The sequence below is a fragment of the Equus quagga genome, chromosome 2 (assembly GCF_021613505.1).
Source record: "Equus quagga isolate Etosha38 chromosome 2, UCLA_HA_Equagga_1.0, whole genome shotgun sequence".
NCBI classification, from domain to species: domain Eukaryota; kingdom Metazoa; phylum Chordata; class Mammalia; order Perissodactyla; family Equidae; genus Equus; species Equus quagga.
In genome coordinates this window covers 31,096,300-31,107,112 of record NC_060268.1, presented here as the reverse complement: position 1 = coordinate 31,107,112, position 10,813 = coordinate 31,096,300, and the positions used below count along the sequence as shown (strand labels likewise).

Below are 10,813 nucleotides of genomic sequence, written 5' to 3'. Positions count from 1 at the left end.
GCTGCATACAAAAGAATGGTACGTGAATCAAAACTACATTGAGACGTCAGCTCACTTTTGTAAGAACGGCTATAATTAACAAGACAGGAAACAATGTGGATGTGGAGAGAAGGATGTCAGAAAAGGATGCAGAGAAGGATCTCCAGGATGTGGAGAGAAGGGAACTCTCATACACTGCTAGTGGGAGTGCAAACTGGTGCAGCTACTATGGAAAACAGCATGGAGATTCCTCAAAAAATTAAGAATGAAACTACCACATCATCCAGCTATTCCACTGCTGAGTATTTATCCAAAGAACATGACAACACGAATGCATAAAGATACATGCACGCCTGTGTTCATCGCAGCATTATTCACAATAGCCAAGATTTGGAAGCAACCTAGGTGTCCATCAAGGGATGAATGGATAAAGAAGATGTGAGATACATACATAATGGAATACTACTCAGCCATAAGAAAAGTGAAAATCGACCGTTTGTGACAACATGGATGGACCTTGAGGGTATTATGCTGAGTGAAGTAAGTCAGAGGGAGAAAGTCAAATACGGTATGCTCTCACTCATAGGTAGAAGATAAAAACAATGACAAATGAACACAAAGAAACAGAGATTAGATTGGTGGTTACCAGAGGGGGAGGGGAGAGGAGGAGAAAGGGTGTGTGGCACATGTGTGTGGTGATGGATTGTAGCTGGTCTTAGGTGGTGAACATGATGTAATCTACACAGAAAAATTAAAATATAATGATGGACACCTGAAATTTATATAATTGTAAAACCAAGGTTGCCTCAATTAAAAAAATAAAATGTTGAGAAGATGAAAAAAAATACTCTATTCCTGTTAGGACAAGAACAAGTTTTTGATCAATGTCTGAAGAATGGAGTTAGAAAGGAAAGAAATAATTTGTAGACAGCATGAAAAAAGATTATCAAAACTGAGAAGTGGTTTTAATATTTTATTTCATTTTTTTGAACAGGCACTTAACACTATAGATGAATTGTTTAAAGCCCTTTACAAGTATTAATTCACTTCGTCCTTATAACCTTATGAGGAAGGTACCTTTAATCATTTTTGTGAGTCGAAAACAGTCAAATTTCAGACGGTTCAACTTACATCTGTTTTACAGAGGACAGAATTTAGGCATAAAGAGATTAAGCAATTTGTTTATTAGTGAAAAGCAAAGTTAAGCTTGAAGTCAGGTAGTCTGGCTCGAGTCTGTGCCTTTAACCATGTCACTGAAAAAGAAAACAGTTAACATAACTCTGAGGAATCTTGCTGATTTCAATATAATTAGGGCAAGGATTATCATGAGCTAGGACAGAATTCTTAAATAGGTCATTGTCTTTGCCCATTACCTGGCCCCATTGTTCGAATCCCCTGACAGTACAGGAACACAGCTTTTGAAAGAACTGGAGTATTTACAAGGCTTAATTCCTAGTAACTACTTGCACTAACTGAACTGTTTAAGAAATCATAACCCAGAGATCCAATTTTAGGCTGATGTTGTGATTAAAAAAATAAAAAATAATTCAAAATAACTTTAGGTCTTTCCTTTCATTTACTGAAGGGCAATATACATGGAAGGGTTAAAGATAGTCAACAATACCTCTTTAAAAGCCCCTTTTCATCTTATTTCTTTACACATTACAACTGCTCCCACACATGTCTCACTACAGAACATCAAAAAAACCCCACTGCTAATAATTTCAATTTTGTCATATATCCAAAGCACTTTTCTTCAGATTCTGCATCACAAACCCTGAAAATCAATCTAACAAGGGAGGATCCTTCTCAGAACACAGAGTAAGAAAAGAGATACAAGAGGCCAGTCCAGAATCCTCCTTATGAAGGAGGGGCAAAAAATTGTGGAAACAGTCTCATATTAATACTTCTTATTCCATTAGATTTCACAAGAAAGAAAAATACCATATCTTCCTTGGTTATGAGCAGAAAAGACGTTAAGAAAATCCAGGACATTGGTAGGTAAATTAGTAAGTAAAGCATCGCTGGTGCTGTGCTTCATGGGATTCGTGTTGGCAGCATAGGCAGGGCATGTTAGAGATGTTTGTCTTTCTTAATATCAAAACCACTTAAAACAGCTTCCTGAAACTCAACACCTGACTGAATATTCTCCTCATTGCCACCTTCATCTCTTTGTTCCTAAAGGTGTAGATGGTGGGGTTCAGAAACGGTGTGATAATTACATAAAAAATGGCAAGGAACTTATCCACTGGCACTGTGGGAAATGGCCAGGAGTACACAAAAATACATGGGCCAAAAAACAGGACCACCACAGTGATGTGAGCTGACAGTGTAGAGAGGGCCTTGGACAAGCCATCTGAAGAACGTTGCCAGACAGTGAGCAAGATGAAGATATAGGAGATGATCAGAATGCAGAAAGTTCCCAGGGAGATGAAACCACTATTGGCAGTGACCATCAGCTCCAATCTGTAAGTGTCTGTGCAGGCAAGACTAATAAGTCGAGGAAGATCGCAGTAAAAGCCGTCCAATTCATTGGGGCCACAGAATGGTAAGTTTACAACAAACACAAGTTGGATCAAAGAGTGGATGATTCCAATGGTCCAGGAAGCCACCAAGAGTAAAATACAAGTTCTGAAGTTCATGATGTTCAGGTAGTGGAGAGGTCTACGTATAGCAACATAACGGTCAAGGGCCATGGCAATGAGCAGAACCATCTCAGTTCCTCCCATAATGTGAATAAAGAATGTCTGAGCAATGCAGCCTTGGAAAGAGATTACTTTTCTCTCCTTGAAAAGATCAGAAATCATCTTGGGGGCTGTACTGGAGGAAACCCATATGTCAATAAAGGAGAGGTTGGCCAGCAGGAAGTACAGGGGGGAGTGCAAGTGAGGGTCAGAGATCACTGTGAGCACAATGAGGAGGTTTCCCAAAATACCTGCTACATAGAACACAGAGAAAACTAGGAAGAGGGCTAGTTGCATCTCCAAGGAATTGGTGAGTCCCACCAACACAATCTCAGACACCACCGAATGATTTCCTCCCCACATGTCACTTTGGGCTCCAAATTTGCCTGAAAGAATGGGAAAAATAAGAAATTGGAATTACCGGCAGTATCAGTCAGGGTTCCATTAAAGAAGCAGAATCACTAGCGGATAATGTACTCAAGGATTTGTGACAGTGACTTGACCTTACATAATCATTGAGGCTGATTCAACAGTCTCTGTAAGTCTGTTGTCTGTGCATCTGATACTGTAGCTTAAAGTCCACAGCACAGGCAGTCAGGAAGGGAAGATGGATGTAAAATGTGGCAGAACAAAAATCAACTGGAACCTACAAGCAAGAGCTAAAGACTACAAGGACAGACTAAAACCAGTGTCAGCGCTCACCGTCTCTGACCTTGATGGTAGGGTGCCCTGCTGAAGCCAGGGCCCTTCACCACAGAGCTAAATACACACCTGGCCCACGAGTCAGAGAAGCTAAAGAGGGATCCAAGGAAGGTGCGGCACTTGCAGTTCCGGTCACTGCCTCACACCAGTGAGACAAGCCAGCAGAGAAGTGGCAAAGTGTGTGAACTACAAATATGGCTTCTTCTTCACTTCTGCCCTCCAAATATTGCCAAAGAATCTCTCTTGCAACCCATCCTAGTTGGAAACATACAGGAATGGGACTTCTGGGGAATTTAGCTCAATCTAGAAAAGTTGACATAATACAAAGCCACCACACTGGCTATTTAAAAGAATGTACGAATTTCAAAAATTATGTTGATACTAAAATTTGACTAGGGCAATATGAAAAAAAATTTTCAGGCCAATATCATCTATGGATTTAGATGCAAAATTGACAAAAATGATTTTGCCAAAAGGAGGAAAAGGGGCAGTGTAGCAGTTAGGTTCCCCAAACGCAAAAATTGAGGTTGAGTTTGGGGTACAAGATGCTTATGAGAGATCAACACCTTTAACGGAAGTCAGAGGAAGCAGGATTGGGCAAAGGAAGAAATCTAATTGCAATGCAGACCCCACAAAGCCCTGTCACATGGAGCTCTTGGATGAGTTTTGCTCCATCAAATTGTCCCACGTCGGGTGGAAAAGCTCCCCCTCACTTGGTCATCCACCACGTGTGGATTGCTCCAGGCACGGTGTGACTTTAGGGCTCGCTGCTGCTGAAGCAGATGCCAGGGAGCTGACAGCTAGAGGCTGTCTGTTAATGGCATGCCCCACAGCTGGGCAGCATGTCCATCCTTGAAGGGAAATCTGGTGGCAGGGAGGGCAGGAGGTGATGGATTTTAGTCTAGATACGTAACATTTGAAGTGAGAGGTGGACATCCAGGTACCAGTGTCCAATAGTATACATCGTTAAACTATATTTATGTATATATTTTTCTTTGCCTATGTTGCATACATCGATGATAAAAAGAAAATGAAAAATCCACAGACTTTCAGAGAGTAGATGTGAAAAAATCAAATCAGATGGTAGTTAACTGTAGAAGGGAGGGAGGGGAATAAAAATAGAGAAACACAGGCACTTTCTAAGGTACTAGGAAACTCTTTAACCTGGGTGATAACTGCACAGGAGTTCATTTTATTATTTAAATACACACAGATGTTTTATATGCTCTTCTGTCTGTAGAATATATTTCATAATTTAAAAAAAATAATGAGAAGATGGATAGGGACATTCCAGAGAGAGGAAACAGCATCTGCAAAAGTACAGAGGTGAGAGTGAGCAAGCAGTCTTTCGATACAAATAATGACTTATTTTGGCTTCCACAAAACGTTGTGTAGGAGAGACATAGGAGAAAAAAATGTAAAGATATGTAGAAAACAGATTGTAGAGGTCCTGGAAAGCCAGTCTATGGAGGATGAAATCCTGTGTAGTGGAGTAGCCGCCAGGTAGGGTTTTTAAGTTGAGAAGGGCTTTATTTATGTAAAGTAATGTTTTTAAAAAGAAGGTAAGGCTACAGGGGTAGCTTAGAAATCGTTTGCTTAAGTATAATAATCGAAGCCACAAGAAATATATATCTAGAGAAAAGATCAGAAGACTACTGGAAAAGCCCAAGATTTAAAGTCTGTGAAAAGGAAACAAAAACAGTGATGCAGGCTGAGAAAGGGTGCCAGAGAACCAGGAGAGTTCAGGGCTCTAGCAGACAAAATATGAGATTATTTCAAGAACGTGAAGAGTGTTGCAATGGAATCAGGCAGAATAATTCAGTGTTTCTGGATCACTAATACGAAAATGGATATTTGAAGGCAATGTGTTCCCAATGCCTAGAACATACCTAACTCATCAGATATGCTCAATAAATATTTACCGAATGAATAAATGAATAATGGAGGGAGGAACTCAGGTTGCTCAGGGTTAAGGTAAAGGTAGGTTGTTAAGAAAGTTAGTCTATTGAGAACATACAATTTAAAAATAAAAAGGAGAAGAATACATAAAGAGGGTCCAAATAAAGAACTTTTTAACAACTAAATAAATAGCAGAAATGAGCGTTTCACAGGAGCCAGTGGAGGAGACTATGAAAGGGCATAAGAATCAGATGCAATTGATCATAAGGTTCTAGATTAGCAGACATGGATGAAATAAAAAATAAACATAAGAAGGGTTAGCTTTGCAAAAGAAAAGGTCCATGTATTGTTCTGAATCAGGAGGGGAAAAGGCAAAGAATGTGTGAAGATACAAAAAAATGTTATCTATAATAAAGATTTTTTGTTATAGCAACAAGAACACTAAAGTAGTGACAGGTGAATTTTAACTGCACCAGAAATCAGAAGGTCTGTCTTTTAGTGGCTATACTGTCAATGATTGGATGAACTTTAGATTTTCAAGGAGATGTATAAAAATATTTCTGCCTATTACTATCCCTTTCTTCATTTGATCATATCCTCATAAAATAAACAAAAGGAAAACCCAAAAGCCAAGGAAAAGATCATCAGATGTCCTGGAGTTTGAGTATTTGAGAAAGAAAATAACTCAAAATTTTCCATGATTTATTTGGAATCTGGTTGTGATGGAGTAGGATCTAGGGAGGCAGGGAAGAGACACCGAAATAAGAAGCAAGAAATGAACCATCAGAGCCTCAGGATGACACAGTGGTGAGTATTAACCAGCTAGAGACAGGAAATCCAGGGGTCCTGCAAAATTCAAAGTGCCCTCAGTCCCCAGGCTCTGCCCACCCCAGCCCATTCTACAGAAGATAAATATTCCAGAAACACTAGCTATGCCTTTCTACCTTAGTCAAAACTGGTGATTTCCCACTAGCTAAAGAACAAGCATAGTGTTCTAGGGCCTCTGTGTTTTGGCCCCAGCACTGTCTCACCCTATCTTCAGCTAAATCAGTCCCTTCACCATCTCTGAAAAGTTCTTTTCCTCCTTTTGTTCAAACTATCCCCTCCACATAAAATACTCTGCCTCATCTATCTTGAAATGTTGCTCATTTTTCACAGCCCAGTTTAAACACCACACATCTCATGAAACGTCTCCAATTCTCCTCACTAGAAAAAAAATCTGTTCCCCTCCTTTCCCATAGCGCTTTGTACTTATCATAGTACCTTTTGTCCTGTGTTACATGTGTAGGACTTATTTCCTCTGTTTCCCAGCACTAGAAGTAGGGCTCCTGCATTATTCATCTCTGTCTTCATCCTCAGCTCCTAGGATACTTTCAGAAGGTAGAATTATCTGTTCTTGGAAGTCAATAAGTGTTTGCTAAATTAATTTGAATTAATGCCTTGGCAATTTTAATTTAATTGTTTAAAATAATTTAGAAGATGAAGACAAAAGAAGCATACAAAGAGAAAAAATTGAAAGATGGTAAGCGATAGGGAGAAAAACATGATAGGTAAAGAAAACAAGAAAAATTATGCAAAGGAATAAGAAATAGGGCAAGACAGAGTGATGAAAAGAATCATGTAAAAGAGAAAGAGAAAAGAAAAAAGAAAGAATTTTCCCTCAAGTTCTGAGACTAGAGACCGACATGCCCAAACGGAAAAATACAGAAAAGGAATAAAAAACTAGCTTCCATCTTTAGAATTCCAAAAAGCCCTAGACACACACCCAGTGAAAGGCTTTAGAAGGAAAAGCTAACCTCACAAAGACAGAACTTGAGTTTTCCTTCTCAGAAAATATTTGACAGAAAGCCTCATTTGCCATAGAGAAGGGTAGATCCTTAATTTTAAACCAAAGTTTCTCCCATTCTGGCCACTTCTTTTCTAATGAGACGCATCACTAAAGAATGTTCCTCCTTTACTTACCTTTCCACCTTTCAGTTGTTCCTGCTCCAGGTGCACAATGATGCAATAGAACTTTCTATTTCTGAGTTTATCTCCTAGACCAGGCTATGAAATCATGGTGAGAAGTTGTGTCATTTTCTTTGTATTCCCAGCACCCAAGACAATGCTGGAAACAACAGTAGCTGAAGAAGAGTTTTTTGTTGAATGGAAAAATAGATGTACAAATAACCCAGATATCAAGTTACTACGAATATTTCAGGAAGAGTGGAGTCCAACTGAATGAATAAAGAGAGAATATTTGGCCTCAGTAATCACTTCAGATTTTTCTCCTCAGTCATTTATTATAATAACTGATTAAATGGTCAGTGCAGGAAGAGAAAACAAGCAATTCCTGCATCTTACACTGCCTCGATTGTATATTTCTATGTGTTTGGTCCATGTAGAAGTTGCCTTCCACAACCAAGACCAAATACTATTTCCTGCTCTGGAGTGGATGTTTACTGCCAAACTAATCTGAATCAGGAGCTAAATCTAAATATTCCATAGGCATCCTAACGGTATTTACACTCATGTGTGCCTCCTGGATCATGCCTGACTCTCCCACATCATGGTTCTTGTCTTTGAATACCTGATCCCCTCTCTGTCCCTGTTTAAAGACCAAAGTACGTTCCCTGCCAAGCATATCTCAAATTCTGCCCATTAACTTAGCTACTATTCTCAACTCTTTCTCTTCTGGGTAACCTCCTCTCCTATTCCACAACTAAATCACAGTTTCAAATCTCCAGTGGTGGTTTCAAACTGTGATTTATTTACAAGAAAATATCTTAGTCAACCAAACACAACAATCTGGTTGAATCTGTTCTGCCTCTCCTCACTGCCTTTTTGTCTAGCAGATCTGAAATAGCAGCATCTTCAGAATAGTCACATCTGGCACATGGAGCTATTTGAAATTTCCCCCACAGTAGAAAGAGAGAGCTAATTAAGAATAAGAGGGCAGTAAAAAGTGGTACCAAATAGACCAGGGAAGGCCAATATGACTTCAATCTGTGCTGGGAATGGTCTCAGACTAAGATTGATTTTCCCAGAGCAACATAAGAGGAGGTAGTTAATGGGTCACCTAGGGGGAAGAGATCCATCATGAATAAACAAGCTTTATCAGGTTATTTTCCTACCTCAGGGCTTGAGGAGAAGATGAAGTCCTAAGATTCATGAAAATATCTTTTAATTACTTTTTAATGAAAATCGTCTTTATTGTTCTCCCATATACAGACATATAAGACAGACACGAATATTTATTTTTTAGACACATGAATTTTTCACAGAAAAATGAAAAACAAGCATATTCTGGGGTTTAGCAAATACAACAATCCAAGAAAAAAAGCCATCAAAAATATCAAGACTTGTTCTTGAAGCTGTCCTGGAGCCACTTGTTGATCTATCTGAGGATTTTCATCAATATTCTTAACTCTAAACGCCCATTGCACTGCCAAATAAATATTTATAAGATTTTTACGAGTGGGGGTATATTTTGTTTCGGTTGTGGCCTTTGCAGTGTCTAGTTAGTATTCTTGACAAAATATTTTTCTTTAAATATTGGTAGACCATTGATCAAGATGATAGAGAAAAAGATGAGATCATGGAGTTCAAATCACTTCCAGAAACACTAATTTGGAGTCAGGATTATATGCTTAATTTCTGAGTATATCAATTAAAAAATAGGTAATATCAATGTAAATTTACTCTCAGTCAGTGAATCATTATGGTTAATGTGGTCTGAGTTAGTGAGATCTCATTGTGTTCTCAAAAGTGTTAATGAGGTTATTCTTGGTAAATTAAAAAAAAAAGTCTATAGAGATATGTGAGAGTAAGAGAGAGCACTTCTAACTGGAAAATCACGATTGATTTTCAGGGGGATGTGGTGTTTGCAATGGGCCTTGAAGGATGTGTGACTTTGGGGCAAGTACATACATTTGAGGCAGGTAACTACTGTGATTTCAGATAGAGAGGATGGCATGAGCAAAGAGGTAGTGGGCAGAAGTGGCCATGGGAATTGCGAGCAGTTCCAGGCTGAATTGGAGGATTTTTGCATTAATGTGTGCAGCCCTGGAGCGTCTGCAGTTGACCATCTGTTGTTCTGCTTCCACACATCCAATGTGCCTTCCCTTAAAAGGAAAGGAATACTAGTACAACCAGAGGCACTCACAACTAGAATATACAACTATGTACTGGGGGTATTGGGGATAAGAAAAAGAAAAAAGGAATACTAAATCCCATTCATGAGGGTTCACCCTCATGAACTAAGCACCTCCCAAAGGCCCCACTTCCTAATATCATCACATTAGGCATTAGGATTTCAACATATGGATTTTTGGGGGACAGAAACATTCAGACCATAGCAATCAGGGAGAGAGATTTTCAAGTGATCTTTGTGAGTAGAATGTAAGATTGCCTGGCACACAGAGAGGAAGCACTGGAGAAGATGGAAAGGAACACACTTAGGTGAGATTGCGGGGTTTTAGACCAGCAGGATAAATTTAGGTGTGTGACTTCTCTAGATAGGGTTTCTGGCTACTTCAAAACCTCTTGTTGATTTTCAGCTTCATTTTTTGTACTGCACACTGTATGTCTTCCCTGGGCTCCCATGGACATCACAGCTTCAAACTATGCTTAATTAACTAAATCTAATTCTATTCCTCTCTTCCCTTTATTTCTGTAATCAACGGCAACACCAATCACCTCGTCATCCAAGAGAGAGAAAAACTCCCATGAACTCGGATTCTGATGTCCCAAATTCTGTTACAGATGATAATTATACAAAAGAAGAAGGAAGAGGAGGAAAAAGAGGCATGGACTCTCCCTCAAAGAATTCATAGTCTGTAGATGAAAGGTAAAGAAATATTTTAGAGTGGTAAGTGTAGTATTAATAGGTCAACATAGAAGATAAATAATAAAGTACAACTGGAAACTATGAAAAGGCTTCATCAAAGAGGTGCTAACTTGGTGATGGATTGGCTTTGAGCAGTGACAGAGGAAGAAGTGTATGCAGAGATATGAAAATTTGAACTAACATGGCACATTCAGAGGCTTGCTAGCAGTTTTTGCATGGAAGGCTGTGGTTTTTGAAGAGAGCTGAGGATTCTTGGAAATAACTGCGGTCATCTTGGGTTAATGAGAGAAGATATGACCACAAATCACAGACCACCTTGTTATCAAAGGGCACAGAGAGTGGATACAGCAGGAGGACTGGTCACTTGGCAATATAGAGCCAAGTAGGACTGTGATTCTGAACCTTGTGTTCTTATTAGAAAAGGCTGAATTTTTGTTGGCTTTGAGGAATTGTGAGTGGCAAACCCCAATATCCTTGACTTAACATGAGTTTGCAGCCAATATAATTCTTTCTCATTATTTAATCCTAAACTCTTCTCACTTTTTACCTTTTCTGTCTAAATCTAAGTCAATGGTAAAATTGTCAGAAAACTACAAGAGCATAAGTGTATGCTTCACTCTGTGCAATACTCCTTAAGTTGGTGCTTTATGGATAATGTGTCCCTGAAGTTTCAAATTCACCTAATTGTGTTTCCAGAGAATTCAGTTTTTAATTTTTTATT

The 10,813-nt window shown here is 39.0% G+C and overlaps 1 protein-coding gene across 1 annotated transcript; it reads right to left on the bottom strand.

Annotated features, from left to right (window-relative positions):
- Positions 1-2,087: 2,087 nt before the first annotated feature.
- Positions 2,088-3,026, bottom strand: LOC124236140 (olfactory receptor 4F6-like). Its single transcript, XM_046654872.1, has one exon. It carries the CDS (start codon positions 3,024-3,026, stop codon positions 2,088-2,090), a length of 939 nt encoding a protein of 312 aa, XP_046510828.1.
- Between the last annotated feature and the right edge of the window lie 7,787 nt (positions 3,027-10,813).